Here is a 23,142-nt window from a genome sequence, read left to right as displayed (position 1 = left end):
ATCATAGCTAGAATCCCATCTGATTCATTTCATCATTTTTCTACCTACAACTATAGCTTACCTGGCAATATTCACCACATTATCAGCCTTCTTAGTTCTGGGATTGATTCCCTGCAAAAGCTGTTCTAAAGGAGAGACTATCAGAGCCAGTTGACTCTCTCTTAGAAGGTCCATAAAGAGATTTTCCTTTTGCAAAGTAAGATTGAGAAGTGCAAGGCAATGCTGTACCGATTTCTCTAAGTGTTTCTTCCCTATAAACCAAAAATGGACGTTAGAAAGTTCCACATGAATAGTAGAAACTCATAGTCAGGTCTTAGGAAAACAGATAAGGCCTGGCCAGTGTGTCTCGGTTGGAGCACCGTCCATGCACCAAAGGGTCACTGGTTTAATTCACGGTCAAGGCACATACCCAGGCTGTGGATTCAATTTCTGATCGGGGCACATAGGAGAGGCAATTGAGAGATGTTTCTCTCTCACATAGATGTTTCTCTCTCTCTCCCTTCCTCTCTCTCAAGTCAATAAAAACATATCCTTGGGTGAGGATTAAAATACACACACACACACACACACACACACACACACACACACAAACAAGTTCTAGATTCAAAAAGCTTTCAAGTCCTCAAACTTTCAGCAGCAACTTCACAAAACTGCTCACACATGCAAGTTATGGTAATTTTTGTGACTCAGATTCCTTTTATGCAATGGCTTCTAGGTCATTTTGTTTTGTTTTGTATTTGTTGTTGATCCTCAGTTGAGGATATTTTCCATTGATTTTTGGAGAGAGTAGAAGGGAGAGGGAGACAGAAAGAGAGAAACATTGATGTGAGAAAGACACATTGATTGGTTGCCTCCCACATGTGCCCCGACCAGGGCCGGGGATCGAGCCTGCAACCAAGGTACATACCCTTGATCTGAATGGAATCCGGACCCTTCAGTCCTTGGGATGACGCTCTATCCACTGAGCCAAACCGGCTCGGGCTAGGTCATTTTTCCTGTACATTTTCCCTAACTATTTAGAGCAGTGATTTTCAACTAGTGTACCACAAAAAAATCTTAAACCATGCAATATCTAACTATTTAGTCAGGGGCATCGACCTCTTTTCCCTTAGATTATCAAATAAAATGACAACAGCCAAGGCAACAATAGCCATCCAGTGTGAATGAATCAAAATTACATCTTTTTTTGTCAGATAGGCAAAAAATATATTTTTTGGTGTGACGATGAATTTTAGTCATTATGTGTGCGGTAAGATGAAAAAATTTGAAAATCGATGATTTAGAGCAACGGTTCTCAGGCATCTAGTGCAGCCGTGGGCAAAATCCGGCCCGTTTGAAATGAATAAAACTAAAAAAAAAAAAGACCGTACCCTTTTATGTAATGATGTTTACTTTGAATTTATATTAGTTCATACAAACACTCCATCCATGCTTTTGTTCCGGCCCTCGGGTCCAGTTTAAGAACCCATTGTGGCCCTTGAGTCAAAAAGTTTGCCCACCCCTGATCTAGTGGGTAGAGGCCTACAATCCACAGGACAGCTCCTAAAACAAAGGATTATTCAGCCCAAAATGTCAATGATGCCAAGGCCGAAAAACTAATTTAGAGTAATACATGCTCATTGTGGAAAATCTGGGAAATAAAGAAGCCAGAAACAAAACAAGGATCACTTATAATCCCATCGTTCAAATTGAAAATACACAGGCTCTGAAGCCAAGCTGCTGAGGTTCAAATCACAGTCCTGGCACTTCCTGGGGGAGGATGTGAAACCTCTTTGTGCATCAGTTTCCTTAGTTGTTAACTGGAAATAATAGTATCTACCACACAGGGCTTGCATACAGATTAGATGCATTAATACATGAAATGTGCTTTTAAAAGCACAAAATGCATAATAAGCAATCAATCAATAAAAACAATTACTTATTTAACATTAATGTACCAGGCACTATAGCAAGTGCTTTTACAAATATTATATGGAAAAACAAACAAAAAGTACTTTAGATTTAAATGTAGGTATGTTAAACATGTTAAAGTGAAGGTCACTATAATTACCTCTAAAGAATCTGCAGTGAGACAGTTATAGTGAGTCTCTTGTGCTTTCACTTTTAATATAGTTTCATTGTATGACTCCCTGACAACACTACTGTAGATAGAGAATTTTACTGTGAAAAAGATCTTCAGAGGTCATTGGATTATTTCAAACCCTCAGTTTACAAAAGATAAAAATACCAAAACTGTTTTCGAGACATAAGACACGCAGGCACGTACCAGGGAAAGGGGCATAGGTGTCCAGCTGCTTAACGCCTTCTTCCAGTAAACTAAGCGCAAGCTCCAACATGGGTGACTCATTTAGAAGATGATACATCAGGCTAAATCCTGGGGGCTTGTAAGCTATGATTTCTTCTCCTAAATAGAACACAGTCCAAGAGATGGTGAATTAGTATTTTTCTCACACTCCTGAATGTGAGGAATGTATGAGACATAAATTAAATGGCATTTAAACAGACCAAGGCCAAGTTTCAATTTAGAGACAATGATACAAACTGTACACCGTAGTAAATCCCCAAAATGCTGATCTGCATACAGCAATCAGTCACCTATAATGTTAACTCACTAAAGAATCTGTAAGGCAATGTTCTTTGGCTTTCATTCAGTAAAATTTTACTTTAATGGAAATAATATAAATGACATAAAATGTATAAATTATAAATAGTTTTATAAATAGCTGACATCTTGTTTGAAAGTGATGGAATTAACTACCTTGTATTTCCACAAACTGGTCTACAAAATCTTCAAGTTGAGGCTCATAATCTCTGAGCAATTTGTAGAACACCTCCAAAACAACTTCAGCAACTTCCCACTATAGAAAGATACAAATATTTCAGTAACAATAAAATAGTCCAAGGTGATAGCCAGGCCAGGCTTTTCCTTCTCCAACTTTCCTCCAGAAATGAGTGAAGTCCATGTCTACTTTATTAATTTATACAAAGCAATATAGAAATCCCAATTCATTTTGCTTTATTTTGCTAAATGATAATGAACTGGCTAATTTTTCAAGGTAAACATTTGTAAAAGTATTATTTTAAAAGAAATGTTTCTACACCTGATATTTGGGCTTCATTAGCAAATCTAAAGCACTTAATATCTAGTCACAGTCCATTTATAATTAACATCCAATTTGGACACATATTCTCTAAGAAGCTCATCGGGAAAAGACCTGAGAAATCATCTCCTCTAATCACCCTTATTTCCCGGGTGAAGTGAGTGAGTGGTTTCCATGAGACCATAAAGCTTGGCGGCAAACACGTGGGAGGTCAAGCCCTGAACTTCTAATCCTAGACAGTGTGCTATCCTGTGGCTCTCGCCAAAGATGTTAACAAGACATAACCACTGCTAGGCTTGCCCCAAAAGAACCCATCATCACCTTTTTGTTAAAAATAATTTAAAAACTATGTAACAGAAAGAAAAAATATTTATGCCAAAGGAAAAATACAATAGTACAGACAGTAAAATTAAAACTTTATTTTAAAAATTAATTGCAGAGCCCTAGCCATTTTGGCTCAGTGGATAGAGCGTCAGCCTGTGGACTGAAGGGTCCCAGGTTCGATTCTGGCCAAGGGCACATGCCTGGGTTGCGGGCTCGATCCCCAGTAGGGCGTGCAGGAGGCAGCCAATCAATGATTCTCTTTATCATTAATGTTTCTATCTCTCTCACCCTCTTCCTTCCTCTCTGAAATCAATAAAGCAATATATTTAAAAAAAAATTAATTGCATAGCATTTTTAAAAGGCTGAATTTGGTAATTATACACAGATTTGTTTTACAGATTATTATTTTCACTGCACATAATTTTATCAAGGCTGAGTTTGGGAATTGGGACTATATCATGATTTTTTTAAAACTACTATTTTAAAGTTATTCACTTTTTCTATATTTTCAAAAATTTAAGATCATTTATTTAAATAAAAAAGGTTTATCACCACATAATAATGGATTTCAGGACTGAAAACATATACATTGCCTCTAACACTCTACACATTTATCAAGCTATCTCAATCCAAAGCACTGTTTTTGTGAGAAGCCAGTGTTCTAAAATATAGTGCTGCAGTTAAACCTGAACAAGACATTCAAGTGAAATCAATTCACAAAACTGAGGGAAATTTTCTTGGGGTAAATATGTTGGGGAGGAACTGAAATTAATGATGGCTAGGGAAAGCAGCAGCACCTGAAATGCAGACATGCATGGGTGAAGAGTAGTAAAACTCATAAGGGCATGGCTGACTAAAGCTCTGAACACTTAGGTCATAATGACCTTTTTAAGAAAAGGAAAATAAGATATTTAAAATAAATGCCCCCCAAAATATCAGGACACTTTGTTAAAGAGATTGCAATTATCAGCATCCATTAGCCATCAAAATAACTTTTATGAATGAGTCATAATTACTACTATTGTTTTATCCATTAAGGGAATATATGTTACAAGGTAATTCTAGAGCCTAAATAAAATGTATACCCCTCTTGATGTTTATTTTTGCTACATGAGAAGCAAAAATTATGAAGCCATTGACCAAAAAAACCCCCCCAAACTTCAGTTACCTGGGACTTAATTGGAAACAAACTATATTTAGTGATAAGGCAATGACTAAACTATGCTAGATAAAAGTAATAATTATGCAGTCATTAGAAAGACTGTTTTCAATTATTATTAACACATAAAAAAATCCTCTTATGGTTTAGTGGCCAAAACAATAAAACTAATGTAATTAATTATCTGACTTAAGTACATCTGCATAGGATAAAGACGAAGTAGTTATCTTTCCTTTGGCACCAGGATTACGAATGATGTAATGTCTTATATTTTTCTATATTTTTCCGAACTGTCCCAAATGAGCATAAACTTAAATCTTATAATCATTAATACAAAAAACAAAAAAAACAAAAACCCAGTAGATTCAAAAATAGCAAACTTTAAAAATAAGGTAGAAATATACCTACAAGATACATGTGAGGATATTCTGTGAGGCAATAAACAGTATTATAAACTAAAGTGAATTAATATTCTTGATCTTAGCCAAAAGGCCAAGAAGCAATAAACTAAAGTGAATTACGTCAGAACCTGGAAAGGTCTCTTACATAGCTTACTGGGTAATGCTTAGATCTGGAGGCAGACTCCTAGGTTCAAATCCTGGTTCTGGACCATAGGCAAGTTCCTTAACCTTGCTAAGCCTCCATCTGTAAAATGGGAATATTAGTAGTACCTGCCTCACACTAAAATTGGAGTTACATAAGATGATAAAAACAATAAACTCAGTTGTGATTGTGCTGCAACCAGAGCTAATGTGCATAAATATCAATGCTCCCTCAGCTTCTATCCATGGCAGACACTTAAATGGATCATAGTTCACTTTCCCACTAAGCCAGAAGTGCTACTAATCAAAATAAATTGGTGCAAGCGTAAATTTATTTCGATTCCTAACCTAAATCATTGCTATAAAAAATAGTGTTTTCAACTGACAAAGGTGTAACATTTTTGGTTTCATTTTGGTCAAAGTTTGTTCAATTAAGGACATTAATGACTGTGAATTCATAGCAATTAAATTACTGATCACTACAAGTCAGTGCTTTGGTTTTAATGCCCAAAATTATTTTTAATGCATATACACTAATCAGACCATAGACATTTCAGTATTAAGACTGTGAAGCTTACTAACTTGCAAAAGCTAAAATGAATCTGTAGTATCTTATACCTTTGATAGAAAAAGTAGCAATAAATGAATAAGGAGAAAAAAGTTTTTCTCTGAACGTAACCTTTTCAGCTGCTCTCCGGTAAGCTCTTGTGCGGAATCGGAGAAACACAGAATCTCTAAGGAACTGCAAATAAGGATCAAAGCCAGGGGGCCTCAGTCCAGCACCCAAATTAGAAGGAAATGAGCTCTCCACCAGAGTACTAATAAGCTGGCAAAAGGCCCGTGTCAACGGGTATTCTTCACACCGGGATTCTATTTCATTTAGTTCAACCTTCCAAAGAAAAAGAAAGAAAAATTGATAACATAAAAATACGTTATAAGGTGCTATAAGGTGCCAAGCACTTTGCAGACATTAACTCAACATTGTTAAACTATCACACCAAAACACGCAAAACAGATTATTACCATTATTCATTTAAAGAAAGAAACACAAAAGTATTATATACTTAATTTTAGCCAATAGCCCAGGAAGTGATACAAAGTATTACTAGTACATGAATCTAGTCAGGGGTGGGCAAACTTTTTGACTTGAGGGCCACAATGGGTTCTTAAACTGGACCGGACGGCCGGAACAAAAGCATGGATGGAGTGTTTGTGTGAACTTATATAAATTCAAAGTAAACATCATTACATAAAAGGGTACGATCTTTTTTTTTTTTAGTTTTATTCATTTCAAACAGGCCAGATCCGGCCCGCGGGCCGTAGTTTGCCCAAGGCTGATCTAGATCAATCACATGGAAGGATTTCAAATTCTCACATATTGTTTCCAACTTTGAAGTGAAAGTAGAAATCTTAAGTGTTTCTTTAAGAAAGAGAGAGGGAGCAAAGAGAGAGAAGAAACAAAGTCCCACTTCAGGTTGACTCAAGTAACCTAATTAAATTGAGTTCAAATCAAACTTTCAGTCTGGAAGGCTGCCATGTAACATCCTTTTCCAATGCTGAAACCTAAAGTACTTTAGTTCTTTTTATTAGAAGTTTCAGCACTGACCAGCAAACCCTTCAAATGAAAATACATTAAATTGGAAAACTATGGAAACTTAATAGTGTAAGAATAAGTGCTAGTGAATCATGTGATTGTATAAATATAGCATTCAAACTAAAAGGAAAACTTTACCTCTATACCAACAGCTTGCCTCTGGCTTGGAACCCTTACGGTCTGCAATATCTTAAAATAATAAAAATGAGAAGTTAGGAGCAATCCTCATTCACCAATGAAAAGTAGTGGCTTTGCGATGTAATAGTCATATCCCCACCCACCACATCCACATATCTGACAATGTCAATCAGAACTGACAACTGAGAAGTCTCCATGGACTTCCATTAGCAACTGTGTCGTGGTCGGGCAGAACTTCCAGTTACCTGGGCTTCAGAAAACTGGGCTTCAGAAACGGTCATTTCTAAGTGCACACAAGATACCTTTTCTGCAAATTTCCTCTCAGATATTCGAGGAATGAATTTTAAAAGGATTTACGGGATGAAATCTCACCAGTGTTCTAGAAAACTAAGTACACTTGTTCAGAATAGGTTTCTTATGTTGGCAGAGTTTTGAGTTAAGATGTTCTGTCCTGACCTTGCTAGAGGCAAACATAGCCTATGGTATAAGTAATTATATTTCATGTCAAGCTACTTAACTCTCTTGCAAGTTAAGAATATACTATTAGGTGGAGGCCTTTAAAAAAAGTCTTTCTCTAAGGACAGAACTGTCTCATTAACATCTTCAGGACACATGTTAGAACATAATTAGAATAGTTTACTGCTTCCAAACAGTTGCTTCTACAAATAATGTGTTAGATCCACAGGCCCTCCTTATGTTGTACTACTTCTAAGACAAACACAAAGTCCATCCAACCATTTTCCTAGCAATCACACAAATGTACCTCTGCAGAGTCCATCCTTAATTTCTTTTACCACATATAGAATAACTATGGTATACCTTGACAGAAAAATTCCAATATGGCTTACATCTAAAGAAAAGAAAAATAGGCACTCCCCACATTTAATGAGTTTAGATGACTTCTGAAGGCTTATATCATCCTGGTCTCAAAGACAGGGTTGAGGAATTCTGTCCATTCATTAATCTCTTACACTGAAAAACTAAGTCTTAAGAGAAGAACCAGTCTCCAGTAACCTAGTAAAGTTGTCACAGATCCAAGAGGAAAAACCAAGCCTATTAGTTTCTAATGCTCAGGATGGAAATGGTAACTTTCTACTTGAGAAGTTCATGGTATATTATAAGTTTCAAGTTGGACGTTCTTGCTTCTATAATATTATCAAGCCTCACTTTCCAAACTAAACTAATGTAAATGAATACAGGAGCTCATAACACTACCTGAGTGTATTCCAACGACTGCCAGAGGAAAGCAGCGATCTCGGGCGACTTGCCAAAAGCTGCCAGTGTCCTCAGTAGTTCAGCTTTCAGAACAGGGGGAATACTGCATTGCAGGAGTCCCAGAATCACCACCACAGGGGTCCACTGAGGATGTTCACAGAGTGCCAGACGCGCATTTTCACTCTGAGCATTGGACACAAAAAGAACAAGAGACTTTCCATTTACAAAAGCTAAGAAAAATGACCAGCAATCACGCAAATGTCTAGCATCTGTATCACGGGCTTAATATGTCCTAAAATAAAGGTAAGCCAGTGGCTTAAGCTTGAAGTCTACCAATGGATCAAGTCAGATCACTAGCTCAGTCAGTGTAAAGAATGGAAGAGAAACAGCCTCTGTAGAATTACTTTTACAGCCCTAAGCATGGAAAATAATGCATGCAGAGATAAATGGTCTGCCAGGTCACACAAATCTTACCTAGGCACTCTAAATCCTTTCTGAAACAATGTAATATATTCTACTTGTAATACAATATATAAATGGATAAATACTTGTCCTTTACTGACATATATGGTATCAAATATCACGCCATTTTAATTCAATGAGAAATAATTACCTTTTTTTAAAAAAGTCCTCACCCAAGGATATGTTTTTATTGATTTCAGAAAGAGGAAAGTCAGGGGAAGGGAGAGAGAGAGATAAAGAAAGGGGGGTGGGGGAGAAAAACACTGATATGAGAAAGGAACATTGATAGGTTGCCTCCCACACACACCCCAACCTGGGCCAGGGATGGAACCCAAAACCTAGGTATATGCCCTGACCAGGAACCAAACTCCCCACCTTTTTGGTGTATGGGACAACACTCCAACCAACAGAGCCACCTGGCCAGGGATAACATTATGTTTGATGTCTGATAATATTATGCATTATTGGGGGGCGGGGAGAAAAACTATTCCTATCCTTCAGTCAGAATGTCAGACTGAGCAACTTCTCTTTACTCTGGTGAATCATAGAAACACTAGAAGAGACTTCTGAGCAGAGATATTATGTAATGAAAATAATGTATTTTTACAAAGACTAATTTGGTAGTGGCGGGCAAGATGGCTTGGTGTAAGGAGAGAGAAGAAGAGTAATTCCGTAAATAACTTTTCTTTTTAATTAAAAATATTCTTTTTAAAATATTTTTAAAATATATTTTTATTTCAGAGAAGAAGGGAGAGGGAGAGAGGAATAGAAACATCAATGATGACAGAGAATCACTGATTGGCTGCCTCCTGCATGCCCCCTACTGGGGATCGAGCCTGCAACCCGGGCATGCGCCATGATCAGTGACCGGGAATCGAACTGTGACCTACTGGTTCATTGGTTGACGCTCAACCACTGTGCAACACCGGCTGGGCTAAAAATATTCTTTATGGGGCAAAGGGGGGAATGGAGACATCTGTAATAGTGTCAATAAGAAATTAATTATGGGACAACACTCCATAATTTTAAAAACATTCTTTATGTACACACACATCCACACCTATGCAGGGAAATTCTCTAGAAGGATGAGGACCCAACAATTGACTTTTATTTGCCCTTATGAATATTTCCTTTCAAGTTTAGGCTGTTATTTTCTTATAAGCTTAAGGCAATAAGCAGGACTACCATAACTATATCTTCTAAAGAACTGAAGAACAAAATTCTATAGGAGGCTTCCCATAAAGATGGCACAGTAGGTAAACACAGAGCTCACCTCCTCCAACAACCACATCAAAATTACAACTAAATTACAGAACCACCATCCTTGAGAGCCTGAAGACCAGCTGAACAGAACGCTTATAACTAAGGATAGAAAGAAGCCAAATCAAGACTGGGTTATAAAATGAAATAAGAAACAAAGCTAAATAAAACAAAACAACAGAACATAATTCTATATATGTGCTAAATTGATCACTAATAAATTTAGTGATATACAAGCTTAATACACAAAAATATGGGGGCTCCTTAAAATGCCCAGTACTAGAAAGCAATAAAATTACACTCTCATGCTGTGGATGGGTTACTTACCCAAGTAATGATGGTAGACGTGAGCTGTAAAAAAGCAATCAGTCCATCCTGCTCCTTCTGGGTGATGCCACGCGACGGCAGGTGGCGGTAGTGGACACTGTCTGCACTAGGAAGATCCTTCCGGAGGTGTTCATGGTAAAGCATTAAGGAGTGAAAAAAATGTTCCCAGGAAACAGGACTGCCCCCTGTTCCCTGAATATTTTCAACTGTAAAGAAAGACAACACAGAATTTTCTTTGAAAAATGTCTAAGCACTTGCTTGGAAATGGAGGAAGAAAACAAATTTAAAATAATAAACGTGGTCTTTGTCCTAGATAAGTAGTGTGTTGAAAATGGGTTAGGCCCGACTGGCATGGCTCATTGGTTGAGCATCGAACTATGAACCAGGAGGTCACAGGTTCAATTCCCGTTCAGGGCACATGCCCAGGTTTTGGGCTCAATCGCCAGTAGGGGGCGTGCAAGCAGCAGCCAATCAATGATTCTCTCTCATCATTGATGTTTCTATCTCTCTTTCCCTCTTCCTTCCTCTCTGAAATCAATAAATATATATATATATATTTTTAAATGGGTAAAATCCACTTGTGAGCTAGAACTCTGGATTAATCTGTCCTCAGGTCTAGGAATGGGTGGTGCCCATGTAAATGCAAAGATTAATTACTTTGGATGTCAGTTATCTACTTCATATCTAGGAGCGCTCCTCTGTGTTGTCATGTAACTATACAGGGCTACTTCTCCCACCAAAAATTCCCCAAAGTTGAGTTTAAATTCTCAGAGAAAGAGATAACTAACAGTCTAGACCTGTAATGACACTGCTCATTACATACCAAGCACTGGAAGCAAAAGCACAGCATATAAGACAAGCAAGCCAGGCAGATCACACTTCCAAACATGGTTCCCCAATTACTTGTGACTTTGGGTAAATTACTTCTCTAAACCTCAATTTCCTCACATATAAAACGAAAGTAATATCTACCTAATAAAGCAGATGTTTAATAAATATTTCTTTCTCTTCCCTTTTGCAGTGTTTTTGGCTTAACCAGACTCAAGTCTGAAAATTAAATGAGGAAACTGGGAGAGGGTCGAAAGAAAAACTATTAAGCACAGAAATGTAGAAGGCACACACTCATTAAAGACATCAAAATTAAGTGGCAGGGGGATATAGTTTGCTTTGCGCACCAGATGTGTTCTTTAAAATTGTTATATATTAATTTTTATTTCTTAAACTGAACTGTATTTTATAAAGCAAATGGTAAAATTCCCCAGCCTGTGAGAACATAATCAAGGCATCACTGTGCATAAAGCCACTGTGTATTACTTTCCATTATTATAAAAATAATTTATACACCTGGTAGAACCTATCACAAATAAACAATATTCTTTAATAGAAAGGGGAATACTGAACTCAAGAATTTTAGAACAAATTTAAACAACATCTAGATTTTTCTTACCATGACTACTACCATTGACTTTGAGCAGGCTAAAACAGTAGTGGGCACACTGGGGCCCATTGGCCAATCCCTGGAGCATTTTCAGATAAGGAATATAAATAGTTGGAGGCAACAGGTCACCCATTTGCCTAACAAACTTTGACAAGACAACCTGAAATAGGTAGAAACCATTAGTTTACATAAAGCATATCTTAAATTTAAGGCAACAGGGACTACCTAATAAAGACTATATATTAACTAAAACTAATTAAGTGCTCTGATTTAACCCCCCAAAGCCAAAATAATCTGGTATTCTACTTATGAAAATTTGTTTTTTTTAAGCTTGTCACTAGCAATTTAAATATCTCAATGTCTCAGAACATCAGATTATTCACATTCTAAATATGCAAAGCAACTGAAGAAACTTAGCCATCTAAAATTAACCAGCAAATTCAAAGATATACCTAGAAATCAGAGTTACTAAATTCCAATCAAATTTAGTATAAAGACCTACAACCTGAAAAAATATTTTATGGTAGCATAAACATATTTTGTTTTGTGTTCCAGCCAATACCTACACTCCTGCAAGTTCACTTACTAACTTTTCCTTATTCTTTAAATCTATTATCAACAGCTAAAAATATTATTCAGAATCATTAGTTGGAACTCAGAACTGAAAATGTAGAGATCTCTGGATATTACTGTTAAATCTGTTAGGTGTAACAATGGTTTTCTAAGTACGTACAAAAAACAGGCTGATTTTTAAGAGCTATTAACTTAACCAATGAGAAGTGAAATGTCATGCTGCCTATAATTTACTTTAAAATAATCCAGCAAAATAAAAGTAGGAAAAAAATAACACTAATAAATAAACCAAACATGACAAGATGTTAGTAGCTATTAAATTAAGATGCTGGGTGTTCATTATAATTAATCTCTCTTCCATGTTCAAGAATTTTCACAATAAAGTTTTTTTAAATATCTAAGAATTTTAATAAATCCTTCTCTAAAACATTTTTAAAGGGGAGAAATATGAAACAATAAGTGTAAGAAATCAGTAAAAATAAGTGGTATCTGATGTTAGACTCTAGCATAAATGAAAATTAAACACATGAAAGCTGCTAGAACAGGAAATCCCAAAGACAGATGTGGTAATCTGTCTCATTTGCTACAGCATGTCATACTTTAGTTAATGTAGGGTAAAAAATGAGCTTTTCCTACACTATCACTGACTCATATGCACTTTGTCATCAATTATAACTTCTAAGCTTCTTCCTTTAGTACTTGTACTGCTCCTATCTTCCCCAACTTGTTAAGAATGTGTATTGATTAGTGTCATGCGTATGGAGGACAGACTAATACTAATAAAATTCAAGGAAGTTACACATAAAGAGACTAGATACTTTTCCCATCTCTAAGGATTTGACACCTACCTAGTATGTTCTAAAAGCCTGACTACATAAACTCCAAAATAATGAGAACTTAAATTTAAGAGTTTCAAATTTCCTTTAAAAGGAAAAAGTGTAAATTTCTAAAGATTATACATTAGTGGCCATTTGTGTTAGCAGCAATAATATCAGGCAAAAACATTTTTCATGTTTTCAGGACTCCCAATTACCATCCCAGAGTAGAAAAAGGAAGAGCTCACCTGGCGTTGAGGGGGTCGCTGATGAGCCACCCCAAGGTAAGAACCTAGGATGGTGGTAGTCTGCAGAGGCTCTGAGGGACACCAATATTCCAAAGCAAGCTCCAAATTAAAAGGGTTCTTTCTATATAGTTCACCAATCTGCAAAGAGTAAACATGACTATGGAAAAATGTCTATAACTCAAAAATTACTTTTAAATAAAAATTTACATTTTTAATGAATTTACTTAAGAAATTCGATCTAAAATTTTCCAAAGTTAAAGAAAAAATAATGGCAGAAGGGAGATGACAATCCACCCAATAAAATGGCTTACCAAGAGCATTAAATGTTCCAGATCCCTTCTAAGTGAAATGGGGGGTTCATTACCCATCTGCATACTCATATGAATCATTCGAGCGTCTTCATCTGCCCGATTCCTCAACTGCTTCACCTAACAAATGTATTACATATGGTTTAAAAGTAAATTTATTATACAAGTGAACAATACTGAAAGCAAGAAATCAGGCATTTGAAAGTCATTACATAAAAGAAAAACTGTTTAAATATCAATCCCACTTTAATGACATGAAGAAATATGGAAAACATTTTATTGTAAATAAATCCATAATTTATAGTATCTTAAAATTTCAGTGTATTTTCCACTACAGAAAAGTTGAGTCTATCTACAGTGTTTCTCAATGGAGACATTACTGACATCTTGGGCAGGACATTTCTTCACTGGTTTGGATTATCCTGAACAATGAAGGACGGTTTACTGGACTATCTACTAACTACCAAAAACACTGCGATAGTTAATGTAACAAGCAAAACTGGTCCCACTCATTTCCCAAACAAACTCTGAAGGACAGTACAGCCCCGGTTGAGAACTATTCCCTTACAACATTTGTGTGTACTAAATGCCAACTGAAATTAAGAAACTTTTTCTTCCTTAAAAAAAATATAGTTAGATATATCTAAAATTATAATTGGAGATTCCAACAATCCTCTCTCAATATTCAATAGAACAAGTACACGGACAATCAGTATGGCTATGAAAGACTTGTACAGCACTATCAACCCACTGATCAAAGACGTCTCAAGGAAAAATAGAAAATATATTAAATAGAACAAAAAAGAAAATACAACATATCAAAATTTGTGACACAGCTAAAGCAGTAACTTGAGATAAATATATAACATTAAATGCTTATATTAGAAAAAAAGGTTTCAAATCAATAATCTTAGCTTCTACCTTAAAAAAATGAGGTTATATTAAACCCAAAGCAAAAGGAATAATATAATAAAGTGCAAAATTAAAAGCAGTGAAATAAAGTATAAAAATATCAATGAAGCCAAATCAATAAAATAGATAAACCTCTAGCTAGGTTAAATAAGAAACAAAGGGAGAAGACACAAATTAGTAATATTAAGATTCAAAGAGAAAATATCACTATAGATCCTATACACATGAAAAACGTAATACAAGAATCAAGAATATTAGGGAAAACTTTATACCAATCAATTTGAATGGACAAATTCACAAACCACCAAAGCTCATTTAAGAATAGACAACCTAAATTGTCCTATGTCTTTTTAAAATTATAGTATCCCAGAATTGTGAATAAATTCATTATTTATCCTACCCAAGCCATTTATGATTCTATTTAATCAAATTACTCTCATCCTTCATTTCCAGATACCATTATTATTCCATAACCAAAGTCCCAGCTGTGCTATTAATTAGGGAAAACTTTAAGCCTTAACCTTTCTAAGGTTTCATTTCTGCAAATGTAAACTAAAAGGATTAGCAGGCTTCTTTCTATTCCAAATTCTGTGATTCTACCAAGTCCTTCAAGGTTGATGAAGGGTCAAGCTACCTGTTAAGTATTCCTTGACTATTCTAGTCTGAAATGAACTATACTTAGCTTAAATAAATCCATAGTAATTTAGTGCCTATACTTCTCATTTACTTACTATTAGTACTTGTGTTTTTCTGTGTATATGTTTCTTATCTCTCCAACTAGGTTACAATTCTTTGCTGGCAGGCAAATGAATCCCCTACTTATTTGACTTCACAACGCCTAGCATAGTACCTGGCAACATGAGAAACTCAACAAACATGATTCATTAAATAATTAAGCACTGCTTGCCTTATGGATACTTTTTCAATTTGCCTTATGTTTTTCAAAAGGTATGATATCAGAACACACACGTCATTACAAGTGTAGATTCTTTAAGAGTGCTTTTTTTTAATAGACAAACACAAAAAGTGATTTTATAGAACTTTACTCCCTTTTATTGCCTGCCACCACCTTAATGGCTTTCTGGGAACAAAACGGCACACGGAGCATATGCTATGAAGGACCTGTCTAAGATTGCTCTAAAAATCTTTTTTGGATCTAGCCCTTTATTCAAAAATAGCTTTTGTATTGATTTCTTTAATCCATTAAGTTACCTGTATCCATGCAAAAGCTCATTTATATACTACTAGAGGCCCAATGCACGAAATTCATGCAAAGGGCTCAGCCCTCACAGCCCCGCCTCATCCAGAAGGTTATCCAGACGGTCTTCCGGAAGTTTCTCTGGACTTCGTCCTGCTGTTCGGTCTAATTAGCATATTAGCTCTTTATTATATAGGATAATTGAGAATCTAGCCCTTGCTGGTTTGGCTCAGTGGATAGAGCGTTGACCTATGGACGGAAGGGTCCCAGGTTCAATTAAGGGCACATGCCAGGGTTTCGGGCTCAATCCCAAGTAGGTGGCATGCAGGAGGCCGCCGATCAATAATTCTCTCTCAACATTTATGTTTCTATCTCTCTCTCCCTTCTCCCTTCCTCTCTGAAATCAATAAAAAAATATATTTTTAAAAAAGAGTCTAAATAATTATCTATGAAACGAGATTTTCCTCTATGCCTTCCAAATCATGCATAAAAATATACATAAGACAACTTAGCATCAATCCCTAGGGTAGCAAGGTATTAATAATTTTCTACCCATACAAGCATTTTCATTTAACTATTACTTTCTCATTATAAACCATTCTCAATGTGAAATATTTTTTAGCTTATTCTCAGTTAACAGGTTTTATTATTTCACTGTCATGAATCACAAACTAATTCACAAGCTGTAACACAACTACTACAAATTTTAATCTATATTAAAAGTTTTATTAGTGTCTAATACAGTGATGGCGAACCTTTTGAGCTCGCCGTGTCAGCATTTTGAAAAACCCTAACTTAACTCTGGTGCCGTGTCACATATAGAAATGTTTTGATATTTGCAACCATAGTAAAACAAAGACTTATATTTTTGATATTTATTTTATATATTTAAGTGCCATTTAACAAAGAAAAATTAACCAAAAAAATGAGTTTGCGTGTCACCTCTGACACGTGTGTCATAGGTTCACCATCACTGGTCTAAAACGAAGATTAGTTCATTAATAAGTTTTAAATTATTTTATAAAATTCTTCTACTACTTTTTACTCATCCTAAATTAATTCCACCTACCTTCATTGGCATAAGTGCAAGGAAATCTGTGATGAGATTGTGGATTCTACGAATATAAAATTCATCCTGATAGAAGTTTTCTGACACCACTACGGATTCAGTGAGGAACAGGAAAACATTGTCAGCAATTGCGAGCTCTGCCATTGCTTCATCTGCTTCTGTGAATTCAGCCACAGCTAAAAATGTATTTACACAAACAGCACACAAAATAAAAGTTATTTAAACTAGATTATAATATCTCATAATATTGTTGATGTTCCAAAATTGCTCAACCTCCTGTAACTCTAATTCACAAACCCCAAAGAAGTACTGAAAAAATACATAGAAAACCACATGCTTTCATAGTAACATTATGAGTGATAAAAAATTACATCAGAAATATACGATGTAACACTGATGTAGTCAGGGAGCTATTAATAAAGCATCAACATCTGAAAATGATGCTAAGGTTTTAATCTCAATAAAATTATCTGGATCATTCAGAAAAAGTCTTCACAGCCCACAAGTCAGACCAAAACCTGAATGACCACTTAAGTAGCCCCACTAATTGGTAATCAAGTAGCAAAAATTGAAAAACAAATCTTAACCTAAAGACTTTTTGTTAGCTTTCTATTTGGAAATTTCAAACAGATTATCTAAAAAAAAGACCAAACTTCCACATACCCAGCACCTAGCTTCAGTATTATCCATTATGGTCAATCTCATTTCATCTAGATCTCCAAGCATTCCCCCTCTCTACCAAAATTAGATACAAGCAAATTTCAGACAATTTAACATTTCACTCATATGTATTTCAAAAAGAAAATAAACCACATACACATAATACCATTATCATATCTTAAAAAATAATTCCTCAATATCAAATACCCAGACAGTAGTCAAATTTACAATTTCTCATAAATGTTATGAAAGATTGTTTTCCATTTTGCTTTTATAATTTGTGCAGTTTGCTTGAAGCTAGATTCAAATAAAAACTATACAATGCCATTAACTGATATATCTGTAGGCTCCTCCTACATCTTTTAAATTTTTCCCTTGTCCTCTCTTTGCTGAAAAACTGGAACTTTGATCCTGTAGAGTTTTCCATGTGGCAGGTGGTGTGGCATGCATCCCATCCAATGGTGCAGTTAACATTTTCTGTCCTCTGATTATACTAAAAATTAGCAGTTTTATCTAGAGAGACTTGATCTGACTGACATTCAATTTTTTTTGGTAATAGTATATCTTAGGTAAAGTTGTGTCCTTCCATCAAAAAATACATTGCTGATTACTTCTTTTAAATTTTACACATAAAACTGCTAGTTAACTTTGCTGTAATCTGGCTTTAGAAAAGAAGAGCTACATAGCTTATTCTGCTTGGCTCTCTTAGAGACCAAATACATAGTGTGCTACTGAAAGTATTTCCACTTCTTTGGAAAGGGTCAGGAATAGATATAAAGCAGGACAATCTCAAGCCAAGGGCTTTTGTTTTGCATTCTGAAATAAAGCCTACATATCTACCTATTCCATGCAAACTCCTTGGGAACAAAATAGTTTCCTAATTCTTAGGATTAATGATTACTGAAATTATTAAGTAGATATTAATAACAATAATTTCAAACCTTCACGTGAACTCATAAATGTTGGAATTAAAACTGTATGATGATCAATTCAAGAACTATTTATGGGAGACTATTCAGGTAATAAGTGGCATTAATAGCTTACTGTAAACTGAGTTTTAATGTTAAAATCAATACATACAAATTTTGTATAGTTTGGTAAAATTCCAAACATACCTTTATAAAATAATATAATAAATATGTTTGATAAGATTTTTCAGAAGTCTATGAAGAGAGTAGAAACTAATTTTTCAAAATTGAGATTTTTGTTAAAACTTGTCTGTATAATTTCAAGAAATAACCATTTCTGCAATATAAGATAAACAATGTATTTTCTAGCAATTTTTAAAATTCAAACTTACAAAAATATTTTAATAGTTTAAAAATGTTAATATCCCTAATTATCAAAGCTTATAAAAGGGTATGCGCATGCAAAGTTAAAGAGATTAAGTAGCCAAAGATCTAGGACTTGAAATGGGGGTCTGGATTCCCAGCCTATTTTATCTACTATTCTATAGCCAACTATAGCATATTGTATGGTGCCTCTCCAGATCAGGGAATAGTACAGTAAATTATAGCAAAAGAATCTGATTAACCATCACATAACCACTTAAAAGATTAAAAAAGTACTGAAATAAGACTTGTAAATCAATAAAGGGCTATACTCCAGAAACAGAATTTGTACATACATATAAATGTCTAATTAGCCACCTATCAGCTTTAATATAAAAAAACATTTGTCCCTAGCTGGTTTGGCTCAGTGAATATAGAGCATCGACCTGAACACTGAAGGGTCTGGGTTTGATTCCGGTCAAGGGCACATGCCTAGGTTACGGGCTCAATCCCCAGTAGGGGGCGTGTAGGAGGCAGCTGATCAATGATTCTCTCATCATTGATGTTTCTATCTCTCTCTCCCTCTCTGAAATCAATAAAAATATATTTTTTAAAAAAACAAGAAAAAAACCACTTGGCCAAAGACAGACTCTTAATACAAAAAATGCTTTGTGCAGCCCCCTTGGGAATAGCATGTCAACTGTGAACAAAATGGTCTGGAATCATTTTATTACTAATAGTGCCTTGGATGTACGAATGCCTTTCAACACAATCTCAATAAAAATACTAAATGTAAAAAAAAAAAGTTCTGGAATCATACAAATGATAAGACACTGGAATCTGTTGACACTCCAAAACTAGAAAACATTGACATGAATTATAAATTTTAATAAAAATCTTTCCAGATTTACCATAAAAACAAATGACAACTCTTGGACTTCAAATTACAATGAAAGCATAGTTCTCATCCAGTTAGAGTACACCACTACTTGAGTATGGTAATTACACGAATGTAAACAACACAACAGGATACGCTACAGTGAGTAACAAACTGTTAAGTCAGAATCCCACATCCATTCTTTTTTATTTTAATGTTTTTATTGATTTTAGGAAGAGAGAGAGAAACAGTGATCAGTTGCCTCCCATTCAGGACAGGACCCGAAACCTGAGCATGTACCCTGACTAGGAATCAGAAATAAACCAGCGACCTTTTGGCACACGGTAGGAAGCTCAACCAACTGAGCAACGCTGGCCAGAGCCCACATGCATTCTTGATTGATCCAAAGATCTCTTTTCTAATATACTACTAGTATATATAAGGGAAATAGTATTTCATATCATTTCTTTTGGGAGACAAAGGGGGGAAAAAGTCTGTATTTTACCACCTTAACTAAGTTTCATTTAATACAACTCTGGATATTTTTCTATGCTCCTGCTTATATATGGCAAAAATAGCACCCTTTCCAAAATACCATTAAAATTGTTATGTTCTTTCTCATAAGAAAATTACCTACAATCAATTTACCTGTCACATCAGGTAACTGAGATATTCCCCTCAATGCCAGTGCCCAGGCAAGTCGAACAGTGGCTTGCAGCCCAGGCAGTTTCCAAGGCTGCGAGTCTTGAAGGCGAGAGTGAACTGATGCAATGTACTGTCTCTCAGTCAAGAGTGGAAGTTGCTGAATCATATCTGAAAACACAACAATAGACCACTATGTGAAAAAGTAGAAAAATTTTCACTCTGATATACAGAAATGTCTAAAAATCACAGAATTCTCATCAAATTATGATTAACACTAAGGTTTGACAAACCAAAAATCATACACAAACTAAAAACAAAAGAAATCAACAATAATTCTAAATTTTAATTCTATTATTTCCAGTGGTTTTTATGTGTACTATAAATAAATTTGAAAAATAAAGAGCTACTCATGTTTTCTGTCCATAAATTCTAAAATATAAATCAATGCTACTTAAATATCAAAACAGACTCTTACTAGATAAATAAGCCTGATTTTAAAATATTAAATAAAAGCTGACCAAAACAAAGAATGCAAATTGCAAACAAGTATCTACTCTGATTGTAACATAAATGAAATAGCCAAATGATAATTAAAGAATTTTCAATTTAAGTTCAGTTGTGCTATGGTACCTCAAACAAGCACAGAATTCTGAATAAAATTAATAAATAAATAAATAATGGGACACCACTGACTACCCAAGAATTCATTTATTTTACTTCATTATTTTCTTATATTCATTTTTTAAAATTTATTTTAATTTTATCAAAAGGAAGGGGGCTGAGAGAGAAATACCAATGTGAGAAACATCAATGGTTGCCTCTCGCATGCACCCTGACCAGGGTTTGAACCCACAACCTGGGTATGTGCCCTGGCTGAGAATCAAACCTGTCATCTTTTGGTGTATTGGACGACACTCCAACCGACTGAGCCACATCAGCCTGAGCTCTAACAAGTTCTTTTGATGTCATCTTGTGAATAATTAGTTCAGTGATTCCCAACCATTAAAAACACAGTCTTTAATTTCCTATACTTTCAAAGTTTCTGTCTACTATTGTACATGCACTAATAATTCACTTCTCCCATTTATTAATCAAAGATATACAGAATAGAAATTATGAGTTAATCAACCTAAACACCTGAAATAGATACAATTACAGCCTAATGCCAAAACCTTTGATTATTAGCTTATGAAACTTCCCAGGCGTTTCATTAATCTTTGAAAACTCCCAACTTACAAACTTCCATTAAGACAGCCTACTCCTACTTAATTCTGTGCTTCATTGCATTCACTACAGGAACTCTGACTAATGATAGTTGGCAGCATTCCTATAGTACAGGTGCTGCTTATTCTATGACACACACAGTCTGTGTGACAACTTGATTGGAGGAAAGGGGCTACTGTGTTTTAAATAAGCCTTTCCTAGTGGCTAAGGATAGCCACCAAAGATGAGTGGGAAATGTCCATTCTCCTCACATACCTAATGAGAGGAGATGTGGATGATACAATCAAAAGTGAACAGGGATAATTGTTGGAATAATTATAAATATCTATGACATTAAATGGCAATAATCTTCCTTTGTGGGAATCATTTTTGAGTCCTCAGTTCTAAGGAGTAACTGGTTATGTATTACCAAGTAAAATTTTATCTACTTCAGAGAAAATGTAAGTCAAAGATGATATATTACTAAAAATGAGTTATCCTCCCTTAGAATGTTTTCATAAAAGGTTTGAAATATGAATAAATAGTAAAGAAACAAACAATTAAGTAAATCAGGTATGTGTAACTCATGAACATGTGTTACATAACCTCTAACACAGGGGTCCTCAAACTTTTTAAACAGGGGACCAGTTCACTGTCCCTCAGACCGTTGGAGGGCCGGACTATAGTTTAAAAAAAAACTATGAACAAATTCCTATGCACACTGCACATATCTTATTTTGAAGTAAAAAAACAAAACAGGAACAAATACAATATTTGTATTTGCATGTGGCCCGCGGGCCGTAGTTGGAGGACCCCTGCTCTAACACATTCCCATTCCAAAATCCAAAAGGACAACAGAAACATCTAGTAGGATTATAATTATTTTTTAAATATAATCTTATATCTAAACAAATATGACTGAATTGCACACAAAGGAATAAAAAGTACAATTTTTAACTTTAGTAGCTAAAATATCACCCTTCTTAAATGTTATCACCACAATTTTATTAATAAGTATAAAATAGTGTATTAATAGGTATAAAACCAAATACCATCGCGCTCCTCTGTGCTTTGTTCTATAAAACTGATATCAAAGCAGTACAGAAGTGCCATGAGAAGAGCCAGATTCACCACATCCAACGAGCCATTAGCCTCAACTGTCACTCTTTCCAAATGTCCAATAAGGAGCAGAGTGTCATCTTTGCTTAATGGTGACTGGCAAGCCCAGGAGAAAATGCTTTCTGCCAGAGACTGCCTGCACTCCTTGATGAGGTCAGAAACCTAGGAATAAGAATGTATGATTAAATATGTATATAGTAAACAAGTATCAAATAAAAGTATATAAATAAATCACAATGAAGCCTGGTCCTATTCCAAAATCTTAACTATCTTTTTTTATAAAGGATAACTAAATAAATGTATCTGACTCCAACAATCTCATCTCTGGAATTCTGAACAAACCATATTGTTAATTCCTCATTCTTAAGTTCCAACCTCCTATGTGGGATGACCAATTGCTTGAAAAGTTCATTCCAGAAAGAAACTAAAATGGCACATAAGGAACTGGAACAGTGGTTCTCAACCTTCCTAATGCCGTGACCCTTTAATACAGTTCCTCATGTTGTGGTGACCCCCAACCATAAAATTATTTTCGTTGCTACTTCCTAACTGTAATTTTGCCACTGTTATGAATTGTAATGTAAATATCTGATATGCAGGATGTATTTTCATTGTTACAAATTGAACATAATTAAAGCATAGTGATGATCACAAAAACAATATGTAATTATATGTGTTTTCCGA

At 35.1% G+C, this 23,142-nt stretch overlaps 1 protein-coding gene across 2 annotated transcripts in view; it reads right to left on the bottom strand.

The window, feature by feature from the left end:
• Positions 1–23,142, bottom strand: part of NUP205 (nucleoporin 205) — an 84,501-nt gene that overhangs the window by 44,999 nt on the left and 16,360 nt on the right. For both annotated transcript variants that reach the window (XM_059711868.1, XM_059711869.1), the window contains exons 6-18: positions 22,392–22,620; positions 20,140–20,304; positions 16,684–16,859; positions 13,508–13,624; positions 13,197–13,334; positions 11,570–11,720; positions 10,123–10,328; positions 8,074–8,256; positions 6,859–6,909; positions 5,806–6,015; positions 2,759–2,858; positions 2,267–2,404; positions 62–251 (exon numbers count right to left, since the gene is read on the bottom strand). In XM_059711868.1, the coding sequence (XP_059567851.1) occupies positions 62–251; positions 2,267–2,404; positions 2,759–2,858; positions 5,806–6,015; positions 6,859–6,909; positions 8,074–8,256; positions 10,123–10,328; positions 11,570–11,720; positions 13,197–13,334; positions 13,508–13,624; positions 16,684–16,859; positions 20,140–20,304; positions 22,392–22,620 (2,054 nt within the window). The remainder of the gene's footprint in view (positions 1–61; positions 252–2,266; positions 2,405–2,758; positions 2,859–5,805; positions 6,016–6,858; positions 6,910–8,073; positions 8,257–10,122; positions 10,329–11,569; positions 11,721–13,196; positions 13,335–13,507; positions 13,625–16,683; positions 16,860–20,139; positions 20,305–22,391; positions 22,621–23,142) is intronic.

Source organism: Myotis daubentonii, chromosome 10 (assembly GCF_963259705.1).
Source record: "Myotis daubentonii chromosome 10, mMyoDau2.1, whole genome shotgun sequence".
In the NCBI taxonomy this organism is placed as follows: Eukaryota; Metazoa; Chordata; class Mammalia; order Chiroptera; family Vespertilionidae; genus Myotis; species Myotis daubentonii.
The sequence above is the reverse complement of the archived record's forward strand: the minus strand, read 5'-3'. Positions and strand labels throughout refer to the sequence as shown.